The 23,144-nt window shown below is 39.6% G+C and overlaps 1 protein-coding gene across 1 annotated transcript in view; it reads left to right on the top strand.

Annotated features, from left to right (window-relative positions):
• rsu1 (Ras suppressor protein 1) overlaps positions 1–23,144 on the top strand; it is a 71,113-nt gene that overhangs the window by 35,738 nt on the left and 12,231 nt on the right. Inside the window, exons 6-8 of the mRNA XM_044339750.1 lie at positions 362–444; positions 2,085–2,199; positions 3,709–3,841. Of these exons, the coding sequence (XP_044195685.1) occupies positions 362–444; positions 2,085–2,199; positions 3,709–3,841 (331 nt within the window). The remainder of the gene's footprint in view (positions 1–361; positions 445–2,084; positions 2,200–3,708; positions 3,842–23,144) is intronic.

Here is a 23,144-nt window from a genome sequence, read left to right as displayed (position 1 = left end):
ATATAGATTTCACATTAAAAGATGAATAGGACTTTACAACAGAAGCAGCTTTTTGGCTCCATGTTATAACAGTTATGAGACAACATCTTCGTCTCCTTTGTGTGAAATACTTTCTTTCCATACAGAGTGTGCTGGCACGATTTTTTCACTGCACATTAACAAAGCTGTCTGACTGTCACTGTTGTCTTGCCAGACAATCAGAAGTAAATCTTTGTTAGACTGCTCTGTGTGGATTGATTCTGTCCAGTTTGTGAGGTAGTATTATTAATCAGGTTTGAGCGGTGTTATAGATCAGATTCCGGCCTGGTTAGGACTTTGTCAAACACACACAGAGACTAATAGAGATGCTTTTTTTTTGCAGCCACTCTTCGTGCTCTCTATCTGAGTGACAATGACTTCGAAGTCCTGCCTGCTGATGTTGGGAAGCTGACCAAACTGCAAATAGTAAGTTAATGTCAACGCAAGTGACACAATGAGCTACAGCCCCATAGGTTCAAACTCATCTTCACATTATAACACTTCAACTCAGTGACCCACTTATTATGCACATAACCTCAGAGGTCTTCTGCCTCCACACCAAAATGTCTTCAAAATGAATTCAGGTCCTGGATATTTTGTCACATTGTACTGAGTAACCATTTCTAAAAAGACATGTACATACATACAGTAAACTTTACAGTATCAGCCCCACTTAGGCACTGGGCCAGTTTTGGTTTGATTTGTTGAGGTTTTGAGATCTCTCCCTCCAATATTTCTGTCTCCACCACAATACAATGGAGGAGAATGAAGCTGAATTCTTGGTGATCACAGCACTGGAAAAATACGTTTTCAATTAGAAAATAAGCAGCTGTAAAAGTGGAAATGGAAAACGAAATGGAAATGAAAAGCCTGATAGTGGCACTAGAGGACAGGTCGAGTGGTCACCAAATCAAAAGGTTTTCTTCCACTTGGTGTCTTGATTGTGCACAACACATTTTATGGCAGTCCAGCCATTGCTTTGAGATATATCTCGAAAATATGGATAAATAACGGACCCCCTGCGATTATGTGAACTGACCTGTCAACATAATGCTGCTCACCTCCTTCTTCAGTTGGGAGTGGGGCAGGTTCATTGGTAGGGCACGGGGATGAGGAGACAGGGCTCCTGAGCCTGAAGCTGCATCTGTTGGGTCTGGCACCAAGCAGGGGCAGGGAAAACTAATCTAGTGTGAATATCTTGCTAAAAGTTTACCTGCATTGATTAAATGTTGGCCAAAAGAGGAGCAAAATGTAAACACTCACAATTTTCTGTGAAGGTATTAAGTAACTAATCTTAAGGGAGCAAAAGTAGCCTATTTCACTATGGACTAAGCTGCCAGGTTAATTTCCACCACTCATGGACTACACGCACCTTTCTTTGGTGACAGGGTGACATACTGTCGCCCCTTCTTTTCTCTCTCTTGTCTTTCTTTTCATTTTTGGAAGCCAGATTGTTCTTAAAGAAGCTGAGACATGATGCTCCACTGGCACTCCTCACTTGCAATTAACTGCTAGCAAGTACTGTTTACACCTGGTTTGTGGGCAGGACCGAAACCACTGGACAACCACTAGGAGTCATCAAAGTCAGAAATCTTAAATCTTTAATAGAAACCTTAATCTTTATAACAACAGTCTTTTATTGTTTTTGTAATTATAAAATTTGAATGTATAGTGACATCGCATCAAGGAAAGCCATGTGGGGACTTGACCCAAAACAGTCGATAAAAAAACAGTTTTAGTGCACTGAGCATTTAATCTGGAGAGTGGATTGTCAGTGAGCTAAGTACAAAATACAACTGGATAAAAAGAAAATATGTTTGTTTTATGTTTTTTTACATCATGATGTAGATGCAACAGAGTGGGGCAGATTGATGGATTTAGGTTTGATCATGGTCATACACTTAAGGAACAGCTGTCTAAAAACACCTCGAACATGTTAGTCCAGACTGAATTTGCTTCAAGTCTTTGTACTTCAAACAAGTTCATGACACAGTTGTTTCTATGTAAATGTCAAGTGTAAGTGTGTGTTAAAATAGTGTATCTTCCTCTGTTTTTTTCCTGTCCAGTTGAGTCTGAGGGATAATGATCTGATTTCGTTGCCTAAGGAGATCGGGGAGTTGGCTCAACTCAAAGAGCTTCACATCCAGGGCAACAGACTGACTGTTCTGCCCCCTGAGCTTGGTACACGCACGCACGCGCACGCACACACACACACACACACACACACACACACACACACACACACACACACACACACAAACACACAAACACAATGGGTGAATTATTATATTTGGACCGTTTTATGCCTTAACTACCAAGCTGACAGTAGAGACATGAGAAGAAGTCAGAGAGAATAGAGACAAGGGGAATAACACTCAACAAAGGTCCCGGCTGGATTCAAACCAGGGATGTTGCAGTTTCATTTTCAGCACCCTAGACCACCAGGACTTCCCCTGAACTGGGTGTCTTTAGTTTTCACAAGCTGACTTATAAATACAAGCCAGGTTTCTTGTTTACATGTCAGTTATAACAAGAAGTCTAACCCTATCGGTATACCAAACCAAGCTGAAATGGAGACTGCAGACTCCACTGATGTGCTCCGGCAGCATTCTGGCTTGTGCTCAGTTCTTGCCATTTGTTTTTACCTTGCCCACTGGCACAATATAATTGAACTCAATGAGGAAAAACGAAAAATGTTGAATGACGTAAATTAAAAGAAGCCTTAGTAAAGAGGTATAATGCTGCTCAATGCTAACTTCTCTCTGCTCTGTTGGGAAACATATTTGCCATCTGCCTTCCATAAACATACTATCATTAGCACTGGATGAGACTGTGCACAGTACATTCTGGTTGTTTCCAGAACTTTCCCCCTTTAGAATAGTGGAGTAATCTACTGCCTTTTTCTCTGTTTTCTCTCATCACAGGGCACCAAATGAAATACAGTAAATACAGTAATTGTACATTTCTACTACATAGGTGACCTAGGTTTAAGAAATCATCCTATTTACATCGGTGAAATTCCTGAAGTCGATATGCTGAACATGTCAGCAAACAGTTGCTTATTTCCACATCCAGCAGTGATGGAGCAACATTATCATTCATTTGGAGTCATGTTTCTGTCCACCTGGTAAATGGGAATCCAACATTCACTCTCTTTTACTGTTTTTGCTCTCTACCAACTCCTGAAGGAAATATCTGGCTCTTTAGCTGCTTAAATGCTCCACTATGTTCACCATCTAGTCTGCAGCTAACTGTTTGTGTTTGCTGTTTGGTGCTGAGCAGGTAGTGTATAGTGGGTTTTTATAGCTTTTTCTCTGAAGGCAGCTGTTTGCGGCAGCCAAAAATGACGCTATGAGAGCGCTGAGAATGAACCAAAACAGTAAAGTTGCCACTGGACAGCTAAAGAATGACCTGAAACTTGCTATAAAGCTCTGTAAAGCCGAGGGGAGCTGCAGTATCGCTGATCATTCTGTGTAGGTTCATCACTAAGAGCCATGCCCCTGACATTACGCATTGTCATTTGATAGATTGTTCTTATGAAAAATATCAATTATAACCACTTTAAAGACATAATCTTTAAATAGTGTGTATGAAATGAACGTGCAATATGCAGCACTATTACAGATATTAACAGGTGATGAGTTTAATCAATTCAAGTGTGTGTGTTTCTTTGTGTGTGTGCGCGCGTAGGTAATCTGGATCTGACTGGTCCTAAGCAGGTGTTTAAAGCGGAGAATAATCCCTGGGTCACTCCAATTGCAGACCAGTTCCAACTGGGTGTCTCCCATGTTTTTGAATATGTTCGCTCAGAGACCTACAAGTAGTAAGTACTAACACTCACACTTGCACATATACATGCACACAGTGATATTTTTACCTGAATTGTTTTGCTTACAATACAAACAGGTGGGGTCCTCTACACTCAACACAGGTTCTTGATGGTTTAATGCAAGTCATGAACCAAGATATGTGCTTGGATACTCTCAATAGCATGTGGTTTCAGGTGTAATGTGTTTGATGTGTAATTTTTGATATGATGCCAAATGTACATATAGTGTGTATGTATGTCTAAGCAGTCTGCTCAAAGGAGAAGAAAGTGTTGGAGGTTCCACTGTGAAGCAGAAGGCTGATATTAATTCTTTGTCCCAGGCAGAAAGAGATGCTGTAAATCCTCTGTGTAAATGCTTCACACTGCTGCTCTGAGGCATGCTCTGGAACTGATCCGTGTACTGTGTGAATGTGTGTGAGACAAAGACACCATGTCTCAAATTCTATATTATGTTTGAGTACTTGTATGAGCATTTTCAGTGAGTGAAACTCCTTTCTATGTTCACAGTGCTGTTAAATCAATAGAAGCTGATCACACACAGTTACTAAAAAAAGTACATAGCAGCACAAGGAATGTTGACAGTGCACTAGGCCAGGGGTTCTCAAGCTTTTGTAACTTAAGGCCCACTTCCGAGGACCACCTCCCCAGATAAATGAGAAAAAAAACAAAATGACAAAAAATAAATCCAGAAAAATTAAACTAGGCTGTAAATATGTGTTATTCCACTGTCTGTTGTAATAATCAAAATAAATATTCTGCTTACCTTCAGTGAGACACTTGTGTCTGGGAAATAATAAAGAGTACAGTCTAGACCTGCTCTATGTAAACAGTGCCTTGGCACAATGATTTGGCGCCATATAAATAAAATTGAATTGAATTGAATTGATGAAATGAAGTCATGGTGGGATGGGTGAGAGGCTGACATGCAGAGTAGCATTTAAATTTGCTTTCAGTTTGTCCCCTGTCTTTGATTTTGTGACAGTCACAATGGAAAACCCTGATTCACAGAAATAGGTGGTGGTGAAAGGGAACAGAAATTTGATTGCCCGTTTTGACAGAGAGGGATATTGACTGGCAGCCAGTATCCAGAATTAAACAAGGTTAGCTTATGTGAGCTGAAGCTTCAGGCTGCTGTCTGCTGATAGTTCCATCAGTTCATTTTCGAACACAGTGGACAGAGGCATGTCTTCTGAAGCATGATCCACAGAGAAAGAATCCAAAATCCAAAGGTTTCTATGTTGTGGGTCTTCCGGAGTCTGGAGTCTGCAAACCTTCGTGACAACTATGTCAAATGCTGGGTTATAGCGCTGGATATTTTGACGTGAGGAGAGGCTTCCAAAGTTTTACTTAAGAGTGAAAACATATCAAATCATCCCTCCATGACTCTTCTGTTCCAAAGAATTAGTCTTTTCTTGAAGCCCTCAATTTTGTCTGAAACCAAAAACACTGTGCTGTGTCTGCTTTTCATTGATATATTGAGCTGAACTGGTTAAATATATCTGATAAGTAGGCCAGTTTTTCACGGAAGTTACCATCAGTGTAATGCTTAGCAAGAGGGGAGTGCTGCTCTTCTAGAAATGTGTGCACTTCTTTTCTCAGTTCAAAAAGGTGATTAAGCACACATCCTCTTGAAGCCACCTTACTTCATGGTGGTACAAGAGCTCAGCTAATCTGCCATGGACTGCCATTTTAAGTTGATCAGTCACTGTCACCCTTACTGGGAATCCACATCAGAAGTGAGATGGGAAGAATTCTGTCCAATCCACACTGATTTTGACCTGTTCAGGACATATAAACAGCTGGATATTTGTGTGATTTATACAGCTGTCTGTGGAAATTGCTTTTCACAAAATGTGCCAGAGAAAAAATACTCTGGTAGTGTAAGAAAATGCTGTGGATTGGCTGTTACAGTCTGTGCTCCTAAATGCAACAGAAGCTTAATTTTTTTGTCACTCTTATCAATGCACTTGCAAAGAAACACTGCACATGTACACAAAATCTTTCATCTGTTTCTGCCCTCTGATGTTATCTTTTCAAATGAGCTAATATGATTGAAATATCAAATGAATCAGACTCCTTACACACTAGATGAAGCAGGAAAACAAAACAAGAATAAATAATTAAAATATCTTAAATTATTTAACTCATCTGGAAGATGGAAAAAGTGGTAGTCATGGTTTAGTTTGATGGGTTTTTATTGTTTAGGCTACATTACATTAGTAGTTCCAGCTGTTTTTTTTCCAGCAGTAGGTCTTAATCAGCTGCTTTTGAAGGGCTTGAGTGTCTGTTTGATCAATCACCGATGGTCAGCCCTGCAACCATGCCCCTGAACCATTTCCTGAACCTTTAAAGTAGTACCCCAAAAGGTTCTCTATACCCTGGGAAAGTAGTCCCTGCTGTGGAAATGCCCTAATAGTCAAAGAAATGTAAAGAACATTTGTGTAATAATTCACAAATGTGTGGGAAAACTGCAGGTCTTCCAGCTGTCCATTTAGTGTGCCATGTACTTTTTTCCGATCAACTGTTCTTTAGGCTTTGGGCCTTTACCTATCTAGGAGATCCAGGTGGTGGACAGCATTTACTATCCACCTGTTGCCCACCCTCCCAGTCAAGTACCCATAAAACACGTTCCTAGGAAAATGTTGGGGACAGTACTTTAGAGGATTTACTTAGTTTCTGTTTGTTGTTCACTATGGTTGAGTTAAAGTTGCTTTGTGTTGTTTTCTTGTACACAAACAAAAGTTATGTTAGTAGTTAGTAATTGTGTGTATCATTGAGGTCTAATAAATATAATGAATCTATTACCTTCCTCAGAAAACATTTGCTTAGTTGTGTTTGTAGGCACATTGCTATATTTCTTGGCACATTACCACCACAAACTCTTGATCTGTGCAATATCATCAATCAATCAATCAATCAATCAATCTTTATTTATGTAGCGCCATATCACAACAGAAGTCATCTCAAGGCACTTTTCATGAAACAATTGGCATGAATCTATATCTGTATTCACCCCTGACCATAGCCAGCATCACTGACATTGTTGGGCAAGTTACTTGAAAATTGTAATCAATTACTTATTACATATTACCCATGTAAAAGTAATTGCATTATCTATTACTCGGCAGCAAAAGTAACATGTGATATTACTTGTTACTTTACTTTTGTTATTCAGCCATCAGCTCTGTCAAAGTTGCCTTTAAACAATTCAGAATCCACACACATACACACACACTGCATCTTTTGTGTTTAACACATGTAGAAACAGAAAACAGGGGCATGTTTAACAAGCAGGCAGGAAGCAGTTAGGAAGGATTTACTGATCATCCAACTGCAAGTGTTAGCGTAGCCTCAGTGACTTCACACAGCACTCCTAAAGTCCCAAACTTAGCTGCACGATTCACACACCCTCCAATTCTGAACTAAACAAGAGTCAGGTGACTCCTGAATATAGGCATGCACATGGCTAACATTAGCAAGCTGACTGAGCTACAATACAACTTTGGAATTACGACGAGTCACAATTTTATCCTCTTCCAGAGCAGTCTGTTGGCTGCCCACACTGATATCAACCCTCCATCAATTGCAGTAAGACAGCAAGCACACCGACCCCCAAGTGTTAAAGTAACAGAGTGTTACTGGTCTTAGTAATTGTAATATAATTACTGAATTTCACATTTTAATCTCTTATACTACTTGTTACTGAACAAATTAATAATATTACTGTAACGTGTTACAAAGTAATGCATTACTGCCCAACACTGATCATCATGTGTTACTGTAATGTGTTACAAAGTAATGCTTTACTGCCCAAAACTGGTCACTGATGGGTGCGGGTAGGTGCGGACAGAAGCGTGCCCTGTTAAACACACCTAACAGTGATGTTACATGGTCCTGGAGTACACTTGTGCATTACTGCCGCGACAAGAGCAGTTAAACCACTGCAAAAACACACCGCAATGTTCAGGGGGCATCAAGTTACTCTTGAGGTACTGAACCGTAAGGAGCAGCCTGGCGTCAAGACTTGGGCATACTTACCTCCACATGTGGCTATTTTCAGCTTTGTTATCTGTCTTGTGATGGCCATCACACTCAAGATACCCCCTCAGTCTGTGAAAGACACTGTATGAACACTGTGATGAAGACTGTGAGAGAATGTGCAAGAGTGAGAAAGATGAGTGCATGTGAATAAGTGCAACAGTGAAAGAGAAGACACACACACACACACACACACACACACACACACACACACACACACACACACACGGAGCAGCAACAGCCTGTCTGTAGACAGGTGTTGGTTTCATTTCAAAGAGATCTTCTCTGTGTCTTCACAGCTTTATTCACACCTGACTAAATGTCCTTCACCTTCCAACTCTGTCAACACCCAAACACACACACATCTGTCTTTAGCTCCAGTTTCTATCTAATTTAGTGGATGAATCTTGACTGAGAAAGTGAAAGTAGTAATCATACTGTGCTTTCTTATTTTCCTTGGCAGAGAAATTGGCAGAGCTGATTTGTAATACACTTGTGTTGGTGTGAGGTGCATTAATTGTGAAGAAGGAAAAGCAAAAGGTCAGCCGTTCAGTGGACGAACATCCATTAAAATGGGATATTGGTGGAGAGGCTGCATACTCTACTTCATGATGACCCTGAACGTCTTCTCCACCATGTTCTGAACTGCAGCATTCAAAGTTCCTCTTGTAGTGAGGCTATCTGTCTTGCTTAAAGGGACATACGTCAGTATATTTGGATATCTTATCATAGCATTTTTTTAATACAACCACTCACCAGATTGCCTTGATGTTTAGGATCATTATTTATGATCCTCACAAGCTGATGGGTGAACTGATATCCATGGGATATCATAACTGAACTTTCCAATGAAGGTGTATAAAGTCTTGGATGTTGTTGATCTAGCAGTTTCCATTCCAAGCTAAATACAACATGCATCACAGAAAATTCTTTCTTGAATTGCCCATCCTTCAACTGGGACAGACAACCCTAAACTGCTGAGACTGTATGCTGATATCGGATAGTGGGTCCGATACTGACCCAGTAAGCTGGATCAAGTACAATAGGACCAATCTTGGCCGAATTCTAAGGAAGACACACTGGCGGGGCCCATGGTGCCATTAGACATTAGACTGTGGTTTCAGCATTGTGAAGCACAAGGCTTAATAGACTACACGAAGTGTAAGCTAACTTATAACACTATGTGAAGTTGTTTTGAATGCTGTCTTAAGTAAATAGCAGCTGTCTTGAGGAGCCCATGTAGCCTGTTGCGTGTGGCCTAAAATGTAATGGCAAAACACCTCAGCTAATTAAATCGAATGCAACATAGAACTTAACAAAATCCCCTATCTACTTTATAACTAATGTGGTTATGTCAAAGCAAGTGACTAATAAAAGTCGAGTTTCCGTTTGATTATTTAGCAATGACTGGCATTTAGCATTATCTCTGCTCCTCAGGCTCTCTTTGGGTGCTTTCCCCTCCAGGATTCTCTTGGTTGCGTCACTCCTGCACTGCTGAGCCTTCCAGTAAAAAATATAAGGTCTCAGAGTTACTGTCAGTTGCCCTAGAAAGTTGGATTTGTTCAGGTTTCTGTGTTTCTGACAGGGAACCTTCTGTGGTTGGTCAACACCACCTCTCAGTAGGTTCACTCGACTAAATCCAGAAAATCCCATATTGTTTACATTTTTTTGTTTATTTTAAACAGATAAGCAGTGACACACACACGCACACACACTCCATTCAGTGAGTGTATTCTTATAGCTGTCCTCTTTTCAAAACAGTTATGTGTGTGTGTGTGTGTGTGTTTGTGTGTGTATGTGTGTATGGATCAGTGCATCCCTATTAATAACACTGCTGTAGTAATTACTAAAAGACTAGCCATCCTCCTGCATTACGGTGTGTGTGTGCATGATAGAAAGAGAGAGAGTAAGAGAGAAGGGTTATGTTACCTGTCATACATGTTTGATCAGCAGTCTTGTTATCCTGACAGAGAGAGCCGCCAGACTATGTAGCTCACGACACGTTAACAAAGAGAGAAACCCCGATCTTTCCCCACAATACATTATCTTTTATTCATTTGCCCCTGTCTTTCTTCCTCTCCTTTTGCATTTTATAGCATTGCAGAGTTGTTGGGGGAAAATGTGACTTTTCATCTTTTATGAACCAATATGAACCACTTAAAATCTGAGCTATCCCTTTTAATATACCCTTAGTATAATGAATGGATACCATGGAAAATAAAATGCAGATGAGCTTAACACCATTTATGCTTGGTTTTATCTCCTCAACACAGAGCCAGCTGCCAAGACTGCCTTGCGTACAGAGGACTGGCAAAATTATAAAACGCTGTTTTCAAGCACAAACAGCATGTGTCCATGCCAGGCATTTCAGCTCATTTTTGCAAATACCTCCTTCCAAATTAAAACACCAAAATGAGAATTCTGTTCCTACTGTATAGACACGCAAGTCAGCCACAGAAAACCAGCAAAGAAGAAACAGTATACTATTTCCGTTTCCATGGCTGACATGTAGTTTATTGTGAGCATATTACAACAGTTTCAGTGAGAGAAAGGCTGTAGATAGCTATGTTTCTTCTTCGTCCCCTTCCATTGCAATGCTGCACTACTGCCACCATCTGTTTTGTCACTGATATGACAGCGTTTCTATAAAGCTCTGTTTTCCCTTTACGCACTACAACGCCAAGCTGGCATTTTCACATTTACAAACTCTGGAGGCCGTTTTTGAAAAGTTCCGTTTTCGGGGGAGAAAACCAGTTGGAAGGAGGGCCAAAATGGAGAGAAAAAGATGTGTATGAATTTAGCTGGCTTAGTGTGGACATGGACTCAGTGTCATACTTAGGTCTATGTGGTACAGTATACTTAAGCGATCTGTTATATATCCACCTTGAAAGTGTTGAAATAAACTCTGATAGTATTCATTTGTGGCTGCAGCAGTCAGTCAGCAATGAGAAAGCTACTGTAGCAGCTGTCGGTATGAATTTTCCTGCTGTCTTTATGTATTTGCCACTCGTACACAGGAACACCATTTTAGCACAGTTTTTAGAACTCCAAATCTCAGTGCTGCCCTGTAATAAATATGGACAAATAGATACACACATTTGAGTTTCAAAGCTAATTTCATTGTGTACTGAAATTAACTGAATGGCCATCTATAAGTAAGAAATAATTTTAGAAACATGCATGCTTTATAAAATGGTCAAAATCTTTCTCCAGTTTACATCATCCTCACAGCAAGATGCTAAAATATTTTGTCACTCTTTCTTCTCATTTCATTCATTCATTTCCAGCCATTTCTGCTTGACTAGGTCTGAATAGTTCTGCTGGATGCAGTGTGCAGTCCCTCTCAGTTGCTGTCTAATTATATTCATGCATTAATGCCTAATAGAGACGGCCACACCAGGGCCCTGCAGTGAGAGGGTCTTACAGTTAAAGGGCTGATATTGCAACCTCTGTCTCACGTCCCACACCCCCTCCTTCTCCAACCCAGTCTCCCACAGCACAAAACATATTAGTTTCACAATAACGGCTCTAAAATTGTGAGATGCTTATGTTATTTTCTGGCCTGTTCTTTTCTATTGGCCTGTGTCCATGTCATGTGACTGTCAAGTTTCTATCTGCCCAAACAAACAAAATGGTTGACATTCCTTGTATTCTCAGTGGAAAATGCAATATTTTAAGATGGTTTTAAAATTAAAATGCATTTTGGTTACATTTTTAGTGAGAAATGTGCATTTTACTTCTGTAATCTTCGTTCTGTGAATGTATGTGATGTAATAAATAAATAATAAAGGGACCAATAACCAAACAGTGAAAACTGTCTCAAAAAGGGGTGTTCACTGTAAAAATGTCAATATCTGAGACATTAATATTTATAAGGTGAACAGTGAAGGGGTGAGTCCGAGCACTGACTATTGCAACTACCCTTTACCACAATATGTATGCAAATAATATCAAAACAACTTCTCTTTAAGGTATAACAGAGTTTATTAACATTAGTGATATCAATTAACAATCAATAACACTTCAGTCAACAAACATCTATCACCCAACTACAAACTATCAAACAAGCAGCTATAAGCAAAACTACAAACAGCAAGCAACTATAAACAATACTTTCAGCAGCAAAACCAAACTCACAGTCCGTCAACATCACAACAAACAACAACAATAAAGCTGAAAATAACACTTTATAACATTTTAATATCCTAACTGCCCAGACTTAAGCCTCTTACTTGTATCACTTAAGGAAGTGAGTAGGGTGTGTTTCAGTCCGTCTTTCAGGTCAAGCTCGGTTCCACGGTTTAGATGCTGATGGGCCGCCCTCTCACTCTGTCAGCGGCAGCTGATCCTCGGTGGCCTTGTGGGGGAAACAGCAGAGTTGACTTAGTAAAAGATGAGAAGGGCACAGAGGTTATCATTCGCTTTCCTCTGCAAGAAAAGTGGAAGAGCTCTGGGTTGCATAGCAGTCTTCTTTGGATCCGGTAACGTGCTTGGTTGAACACAGAGAAATCTCTACTTGTCCAGCGAGGTTGAGACTGTGCGGCTTAGTTAACTCACGTACATACGGGGGTTACTTCCTTACGCTAGCCAGCGAGCAGCTGGGAAGGGCTTTTCAAAGAGGACCTCCAGTGTTTATACTTTAGGTGACGTCACGGCTGTGGGGAGGAAATCCGTGTGCCTTCCAGCAGGTCTCGTCCAATGAGAGCTGAGAGTTTGACTGCCGAATTTCACACCTAGGTGTGAGCTGAGCAGAGCATGATGGGAGTTAAAGTCTCTTTGGGGTCCTTTTGTTTAACTTGCCGCCTTTCCTTGTTATCAAGCTTTGTGACTGTGTGCAGGCGTGCCTGTGTCTTATGCACATGGTGTATGAGGCCCAACATTCCTCACTGTCGAGTTTAATGACATCCTCTACATTTCTCAACACAAAAACACAAAAGTGTCCTTGATAACTCAGCAATATGATGGGTTAATGTTAAAGCTATCCAGTTTAATTATTTCACCTTTGATTGTGAGAAATCAAATTTTTTCGTCAGTTTTTGATAGCTGAAGTGGCTACAGATGTCACTACATTCAATTGAAGCACTTCCTGTTGTGTCACCAGTAACAGCAGTAAAACAGGGGGTCAAGTGTTCGCTGCATTTAATAACTGTAAATGCTAGGTGGCAGCACAGTGCTTGAATCCTGTTGACAGATATTTTAATAAAACTTGCTCTGACCACAAAGTTGCTTACAATAGCAGAGTGGTGCTGTCTGTATTTCTACTCGTTGATTCCAAGGGAAGTGAAGAAGCAAAAGCAACATTTCAAAGTTTATGACTTATAGTAACTTCATTGAAAACCTTAGCCAAAACAGATATTCATGTCCTGTCATGTTTGTAGTGAATGAAACTTGCAAGATTTTTCTTTGTTCGAGCTGATATTAATCTGCTGGCCTTCAGTAACCTTGTTCCTGACATTCATTCAGCTGTTTCTCCACTGTGGAACAGGATGAATGGTAAGAAGAGACAATGTGTATCTGTGTGTCCCTTTGTGTATTTATGTTTATTTATGTGTATCTGTGTGTACAGGGACTGCCCTATTTATCTATTTTTAAAGCCTTGACATTTTTAGCCAATGGGCACACTAAAAAGGAGGCATTTTGTAAATGATATCTTCGCATTTGCTTGTCAAAATACAATAAGATATTAAGGGCAGAAAACTCTAGGAAGAGCGTTTTTTTTTTTAGCAATGGGCCTTTGGAGCATTAGGCATTTGTTTTCGGGATAACGGGCTGTCAGACTAATGGACTGTTAAAACACTATATGGCTAATAAACTACTGTATACGACTGAAAATAAGAAGAAATCCCATAGTTGTGTCAATGGGAATTCCCAAGTGACATCATGCGTAATATTAAGGTCCCCATGAGGGACCATGTAGGGATTTCTCATTTGTTATTCATTTTTTAAATTATAACTTCTACATTAGAAGTGTGTGTGTGTGTGTGTGAGAATAGGGGGGACTTAACCAGCTGCACACAAAAATCTTAATGAGTTTGGAATAAATTCAGTAATTAAAAGTAAATAGCAGATATAATAGTAAATAAAAGTTTTGTAACATAACGCAAAGCAGACTGTCTTCGTCTCCATAGTAACAATCAATGAAGCTCATGGATGATGTAGCCGCTTTGGCTATCAAAAACTAAAAATAAAACTTGATTTCTCAGAATCGAAGTTAAAATAGTTAGACAGATGGCCTTGACATTAACCTATCATATTGTTGAGTTATCAAGGACACTTTCATGTGTTGGTGTTGAGCAAATGTTGAGCAAAAATGTTGGGGATATCATTAAAATCAACAGTGAGGAAAATGGGCTACTTCCTGGCAGCAAGTCCTGCGGTCCACCCACCTGACTAATGCAGTCTGTCGGAAATCTGAAGAAGTATGTCATCCCTTGGGCAGTCTACAATCTATGTTAGTTATTGAAAGAACATCATCAAACAGTTACATAAAATAACACAAATAAAATAACAGCTCAGGTAACTACACAATGCAAAGACAATGATTCAAACAACATGCAAGCTACGTGTTTTCAGTGATAGCAGTGTCCATAGCAACGATAGAAAACATTGCATTCCAACAATTTTCTGGCTGGACCTGAAACAATCTTAGTAGTAACTAACAAATTAAACATCATATACATTCACTGAGCTAAGATTATAAAAGTAAAATGCATATTTAAACACATTTTAATGCTTAAACTATCTTAAAATATGGCATTTTCCACTGAGAATAGAAGGAATGGCAGCCATTTTGGTTGTTTTCTCAGACAGAAACTTGACAGTCACGTGACGTGGACACAGGCCAATAGAATAGAATAGAATAGAGTAGGCCCAAAAAAAAACTAAAACCAAAAAAACCAAACATTTTGTGCTTTGGACCAACACAGCTATTACACATTTTGATGTGAGACTGGGTTGCCTTCTCCCACCTAGCTGCACTGCTTGCCCTTACCAGCTCAGTAACACAGAGCAGAGGAGCAGCGGCTTATATCACTGATTAAACCCTCTGGATCTTTCTGCATTAATACACTGATTCTTTCTTTTTTTTTTTTTTTTTTGCAAACACTAGGAGTATGTTCTTCTAGCCGAAATTGTGGTCGACATTGGCTTTACTTCATTTCTGCTCTGCAAGGGATTTAATTGGCTGCTTCACAAAGTCCTTATTTTACATTACACATACACATTACAGGTGTACGTAAGTGGGTGGGTTGATGGTATTGGCATCCCAGCTTTCATGTTATGGTGGCATGAAGTCCAGGATTCCAGCGTCATGTGGACCATTCTGGCTTTAAAGGTCCATTGTGTAGAATTTAGTTGCATCTGGTTGCAGATTGCAACCAACTGAATACCCCTCCTTTCACCTTCCCCCTCTGAGCATAAAGGAGAACCTACAGTGGCCAAGAAAAACGTGAAAGGCCCTCCCTAGAGCCAGTGTTTGGTTTGTTTGGTTAGTGAAACTATTGCCTCAACTTCCCTGACCTCAAAATGTTTCACTCAAAGAGGCTCAGCTGATTTGCAATGACAGTACTTTCTTTACCACGTTTCTCAAAAATGAATAACCTAGTAAAGCACTATAATGCAAACGATTCATTCACTATTAATGAATAATTAATAGACCATATTTAGTCACTGTCAATATTATAATCAGACAGCTTAGTGATCAGCAAATCACTAAAGACAAATTTCAAATATCAGCAGATAATGATTTGTGGTCTGATGATTGTTATATCTATAACTGCCAACTTGCCTAGTTTGAAATGCATGATGTCCACCGTAAGACTGTGGTCTTCTGCTGCGTCAGTTTGGAAATGGGCAAGTTTCCCTCTGTGTGTAAGGCCGTGTTCAGACCGATAAAAGCCCTGCGTTAAAACAAGACAAGTGGCTGTGGTGGTGGGGATGTGTTGTTTGAGGTACCAGTGAGACAATGAAATACAATTCAGGAAGTTGAGTTGGAGTTGCAGATTAAATGCATTTAAAACTTATCAGAAGCCAAAACACTGCAGAGTGTTTTATAATACTCACAGAAATGGTTTTAATATGTGTCTTAGTGGCACCATGGGACATCTTAGTGCTTTTAAAGGTTTTTATAGTGTAATTCACTGCTACACAATGTAAGCCAGTTGAAGATATTGTAGTATAGGTCAGTTTTGGGTCTCAGATCATCTGAAACAGGTACCTGCAATTGATGTGGGTAATTTCATACCATCTGACCTCCTTGTAATGGCACATATTCAATATATTCCACAATTTGAGATGCAGCCCAGAGGTCAAATACAATAGAAAAATGCAGTGTACTTCATATGTGTCTGTGTATGTAGTTAACAAGGGTAGAGGATATTTTTGTTGATTTCATTTATGGATAAAATACTACTCACATACACACGCAAGTTCCTCAGAGTTCTGTGGGTCATCAAGTGTGTACTTAACTAATGATGAGGGTAGAGAGATTTGCCACCATTGGCTAAAAGCCACAGTTGTTTGTCATGAATCTTAATTAGGATCTTTTCTACTCCTTTCCTCTCTCTTCCCCTGCTTTTTTTTCCTTCCCCTTCCCCCTCCCTTCCTTATCCTCTTGGCTCCTCCTTCTCCTTCCTACTAATGTTTCTCTGCCTCCAAAGGAATCTACTAAATTGCTTGGCAGCTCCGGTTAAGATGAGAGGAAGGCCCCCATCAGATCAATGGCCTTTGGCCTCCCTGAGCATTTATCTCTCTCTTTCTCTCTCTCTCTCTCACACACACACACACACACACACACACACACACACACACACACACACACACACACACACACACACACACACATACACATATTTTTAACTTTATAACACACACATATACACAAAATAAAAGCAAATACAAACTTTCAATCTATTAACACGCGCGCACACACACACACACAGAACTTTGCTGTGATTAATTAAGCCGTGTGGAATAACAGAGCTCCATAAAGACATCATCGGGAATCTGAATCCATTCGCTTCTCATCCTCTGCATTTAATTAGCCATAACAGTTCATCACTGGAGCTGCTCATACACACACACACACACACACACACTTGAAGAAAGAAATGGGAAATCTTTTTGTTGATCCGTAGCTAGAAATGTTAGTGCTCTGTTTTGCTCATATAAAAGCATAATGAAACAATTTTTGTCATTAGTGTTTGTGTGTGTGTTTTGCGTGGTTGTGACTGGTTGGATATGCCCATGCTCTTCTGGGTGCTGGCCTCTCCAGCACACACAGAGAGAGAGAGAGAAGAGAGTAGGCAACCTGTGGGACTGAATGTCAACTGTTTGTCTTGCGTGTCATAGATTTTCTCTAAGATAAAGAACAAGCGATTGCTTATTCCAGATCTCAGACTGTCTACATAGTAAGGAGGGTGATACAGGGATAATCATGCAGTAGTACAACAAAGCAAATGAATGTAGCAGGATGATAATAATAATAATAATAGGCTGTAGTGAATGAGGGTCACTGAAATGTATTTTGGATGTAAAAGATCAACTGACTCATCAGTCCAACTGTTAATGCTATCATTTTGAGCATACAGTATGTACAGTTGATTAGCTTTCTATATGAGTATAATGAGTTATGCATAAATAAAAGAGAAATGAAAGAAGCTTATTTTAATTTATCAAGAGCTGTTTTATTTGAGTTGGGTTACTGCAATGACATCACAATAAAAGTCGTCAGGAACTTACCGTAGTGAGCTCATACGCTAGTGCAGCAGGATGATCATTCAACTGCATACAAATAAAATAAATCATATACATAAAATGTATTTATGCAAAATACAATGAAGTATATATAGTCAATTATAGTGGTAACACTGTTGAAAGGGTTGTCACACACACAGACACACACACATTGTGCAGCATGTAGTGTGTGTAGCACAAGTAGTGAAAATAAATTATTTAAAATCATACATGAATATTGACTCCCTGATTTTGTTGACAGTGGCCCAAGTCAAACCAAACGTCACCCATTTTGATGGCTCTTAAATGCTTTCAAGCAAAAGGAAAGTATGTAACGTATCACTTTAAATCATGTTTTCAAATTTGTCTACAAAGCAGTTACTTAAAAGATAATTCAAATAACTGTTAAGAAAATGGCCCTATTTTCCAGAAACTGGGCACCAGTACAAGTGCAAACTCCATGTGCAAAACAGACTACTATGTTAATGTGAATATTTAGCGGGCAATACGGTTTAATGTGTAATACTGACTGATAGTGAGTGCAATACTTTTTAACTTGTTTTATTCAATTGGATATCTAATTTACAGACATTGCCTCCTTTGCACATCCAGTTTTCACCTTTTTATCGTTTTAATTCATTTAAATATGCTCTGCCTCTTTTCTGACCACAGGTCATTGTGTTTTATCATTTTAGGAATAGTGTACACTCTATGTACTAGGGATACAATAGTGTGTGTGTCTGTCTGGTGTCATGTACCTATACTGTGTGTTTATTTCTCTATATGCAGATGTATGTATGAGCCCAACACGAATGTCCCCTTGGGGACAATGAAATATATCTTATATCTTACTGTTAAGATTGGTGTGCTAGCATGCCAACATTTGCTGATTACCCTTAACACACAGTACAGCTGAGCCTGATGGTACTGTTATTAGTTTTAAAAGGATTTGGTCAGAAACCAAAAACCAACCATAAAATTTGACAGTTTTATGAGGAGCAGAGGAAAAAAAGAATAAAAGAAAACTGAGAAACAAGGACACATCCTCTTTCTCCAAAATCTGAGAGGTAAATGATGTGGCATAGGGTGGATAGTGAGGCTCACCATCATATGACTGAGAAAATCTAGGGACGGGCATTCCAAACTAGCTTAGGCTATAAAAAAACATGATATATTGAAGTTCTAACGCTGAAACTACACCAAAGAGCAGAGAAGTGCGTCCTGCGGCTAGCTGCCATGCAATCTCAATGGAAAACCTGCAGCAGCTGGTACTTGAGCTGTACTTAAAGTATTTAAGTAAAAATACTCATTTTTTCCCTCTTACTGATATGCCATATTGATATTGATGCATCCGTGTGTAAGTAGCATGTAGCTGCTGGAGGGGAAAAAAAATCTGTTTTCAGTTTTTGAACTTTTTCTGATTTTTGCTGAAATATTGGATCATTTGAACATTTATTGAAATTAAACCATGTGAGAAGTTTATAGTAGTATTTAGTGGAGCTCAACTCAAGGCCTATCAGATATGTCAACAATGTTTTTGGTTCACATTGGTAGTATATATGTATATGTGTATATATGTATGTATATATATACTTGCACGTGCCTGAAACAGATAAATCACCGCCCATCTTAGCATTAATTATTAATATTAGTCACATAGAAATACTAATTTCAGTCAGTGACTGTCTGGAACTCCTATGGCAATTCCTTGGGTGAGAACTGACAACTAGCCCATGTGGTTCACAGCTCTTCATATGGCCAGTTTACTCTATAATGTGAAGAAATCCCACTTTTATATGAATACTCAATTGCACAAGTGTTTATCCTCTGTACCTTTAATAATGTTTTTTTTTCAAGTGAACACTCCCATCATTAATTAGGCTGCATTATTCTCCCTCATCACATTGATTTATATTTTCCTTTGTGACACACTGACTGATCATTCCCCCTCTACTCCTCCTTTCCCCTCCACATCCTTCTTTCCTTGACTCATCCATCAATGCTGGGAACCCCAAATTATGCTAACACTAGCTTGTCATGACAGCACCAATTGTGCTGCACTGGCCACTTATTGACTAAATGAATAATCTTGCTTTTCTTTAAAGGAGTACACACAATCAGTCACCACAGTCCTGATCTCCTCCAGCAGTTCTGCTTTTTGTTCATTATGCCTCCACTTCACGTTCATACAGCTGTTAAGGCATGACATATAATTATATGCAATGTCATTGCAATGTCATGTAATTTAATACAGCCACATGAAGAAATGGCAAAATATAAAATTGAAATTAAAGCTGCAAGCAGCGATGAATGGGCCCTTGCACGTCTGTGCACGTTGGGCTGTGATGCAATCAAAGTGCTTCAGTCACAGGCATGTACATGTTTTCAGACCGGGCTGTTTTTAGACATTGCAGGAAGGAGATAAACATCAAATCCTTTGTCCACTATTTTGCCTGCTGCTGGGGCTGCTTCATTGAAATTTCGTAGGGGGCGCTATTGAGCCAGTTTGCATCACTGACTGAATATTGGCATGTAGATGTGTTCAGGCCTAGACTGTTATCACACATGTAAAGTTTGGTGCAGATTGGAGCATTTACACTAAAGTTAAAGCAATTTCCTCTGTCATGGCGAAACATCAAAACTCAACGCCACGCTACATGCTACGATAACTAAATCTTTTAATAACTTTTGATCACAAACTAGTCTAGATGACACACACTGATTTTGAAGTCGTTATGATGAATTCTGTAGGAGGAATTCGTTAAAATACAAGGCATGCAAAATCGCCAAAATTTGCCACTAAATTAAAAATGGCTGACTTCCTCTTGGGTTTAAGCTATGGGTCCAAGAGACTGTTTTTGTGCGCCCTGGCATGATACATGTGTGACTTGATTTTTGTACATGTAGGCTTAACGTGGCTTGGGGGCTGCTTTGTTGAAATATTGAAGGGGGTGCTGTTGAGCCATTCTGCCACACCCATGCAAACCATCTATACAATATTACACACTTTAAGATCTGTCTCGTGTGTGTAAAGTTTTGTGAGTTTTTAAGCATGTCTAGCCCCTTCAAAACAGCTTCATATTTTATGGCGAACAGTGTGTTGCCATGGCAACAGCTTTTGATGAAAACTCAAAAGCTTCAGGAGTTATCATCATCAAGGTCTTACACCTTGGCTGACCAAATCTGATGTGTTTCTGGCTAACCTGCTAGGAGTAGTTAGCAAAAGAGTGGCTATTAAGCAATTAAGACTTCCTGTTGCCAGTAGGTGACGTTATGACTCTGACTCAATATGAGCCTGTACTGGTCTTCAGACCGGGACCCTTATCAAGCATGGGAATTATGGAAAAGATCTGATCATGCAGAGTCAAGTTATAATACTTTATTTGTTCATAGCGAAACATTGAAATTCGCTGCGCCACGACAGCAAAGGCAACTTTGAAAACTCACCATTTTCACAATATGGAATCATCAAAGACTTAAGGCTTTTCTGACCAAATTTCAGATGGATCTGTTCATCCTGCTTGGTACAGCTCATAAAAGTACAGAACATGTAACTTCCTGTCACCAGTAGGTGGCACTATGGGTATGTCTCAATATTGACACATAGATGTATTCAGGATGGGACCCTCATGAAACATGAGAAATTTGAGGCAGATTGGACAATGTACATTGGAATTATCAGGACTTCCTGTTTTATGACGAAACATCAAAGTTCACTGCAATGCCACGTCATGGGCATTCAGTGAAAGCTCATGATTTTGATAACTTTTGATCACAAACTAGTCTAGATGACACACACAAACTTGGAAGTCAGTCTGATAAAATCTGTAAAAGTTTGTGAAAATACAAGGCATTCAAATCACCAAAAATGGTCGCTTAATTCAAAATGGCCGACTTCCTGTTGTGTTCACGGTTTTGCTTTAATGGACTTTTTTGTGCGTCTGGGCATGATACATGTGTGTACCGATTTCTGTGCATGTCGGTGAAACATGCCGCAGGAGATACAGTTTAGGGGACGCTGTTGAGCCATTTTGCCACGCCCATAGACCGTATATAAATATGGATGACGTGTCGCCACTTCCTACTGCTATGCAAAAGTGAAGCCAAAGTATCTCCTTTAAGGGAGCTGCCATCTTGCCTGTGTGACTTCATTTGGAGCCAGAGTCTACGCAGTAGAGTCAGGTGGCGGGATGACGGCCCGCAGAACACGCCCTCTCAGCTGTCCCACTGCCTGTTTCAGAGTGGCTGTCACCGCTGTCAATCATGATGTCAGACCCCCTCTCTATATCATCAAATAACTAATTAGAAACAAACTTATAAGAAAAATGAGCACTTGGACAAATATCAGCATGATAAGAACTACCTGAAAGGACAGAAACCATCTTTGGGAAAATTTTATTTGATGTGTACTTTGATTTTTTGGTTTTGCTCATGTCCATCCACTAACATGGAGGGGGTGGGACTTATGGCCTATACTGCAGCCAGCCACCAGGGGGCGATTGAGATGTTTTGGCTTCACTTTTGGGTAGCTGTCATGACGTCCATCTTTATATACAGTCTATGGCCACGCCCATGTTTGGGACCTATAAAATATCAAATTTTTCATCATGTCTGTATGTGCAAAGTTTAACAAGTTTTCGTGCACATTTAGGCCCTCAAAAATGCGTTTGTTTTGGAAGAAGAAGAATTCCTTCAGATCCAATAGGGCCTTCACACCGCTAGGTGCTTGGGGCCCTAAATATAAAACTATCATGAGAGCAAGACCCCATAAAAGCTCATCTAATGGGCTGTTGCAATGTCAGCTACAGGTAGTACTGCTATTCTCTTTAGAGCCTTGTTTTTAATTTATATTTGATTGCATTTTGGCAAATTGATGCCAAATTAGCTATTAGCAGCTATCACTGGATTACTTTGATACTGAAGAAAACTGAAAACTGAAGCTTCTTTTCTCTGATTTCTAAGTGGATTTATGGAGGTTTAGCGTTGATGGACATCAGAAATAATGATATCCTTGGGAAGTGTAAGTTACACTGAATTATATCAATATAAGTTTTATGTCTCTTATTACAATTTGACCGAGTTATGACTCGGAGAAAGAATACAATTTTTGACTCAAATTCAACTCACAGTATCTTTGCCTCACCTTCAACTTTCCTGCATTTCCCACAGAAACTTTGTTTATACCGTGTGGCTTGGGAACACAGATAAAACAACTGTAAGTGTAGCTTGGTACCATTATTGAATGTGATTCCCCATCCCTCTCACCCCTGTCTTTCAATTGTGGCTATTATGTTTTATAGGTAATCAGCATAGTACCTCATTGAAGTCAATGAGAGTTAGTAGGACGGTTCTATCTAGAATTCAATCAATGTTTAGTGTCCATTGCCATCAAAAAACGAAACAGCCCATCGGCAATTTTATTTTACTTTGTTCATGGTTATTAGCTCTGATCTCTGTCCACAAATATGGATGTTAAATATCTTGGAAGTTTAGATGACAGAAGTTTAGATTCTGGTGCTTTCCAGAT

Source organism: Thunnus albacares, chromosome 21 (genome assembly GCF_914725855.1).
Source record: "Thunnus albacares chromosome 21, fThuAlb1.1, whole genome shotgun sequence".
In the NCBI taxonomy this organism is placed as follows: Eukaryota; Metazoa; Chordata; class Actinopteri; order Scombriformes; family Scombridae; genus Thunnus; species Thunnus albacares.
The sequence above is the reverse complement of the archived record's forward strand: the minus strand, read 5'-3'. Positions and strand labels throughout refer to the sequence as shown.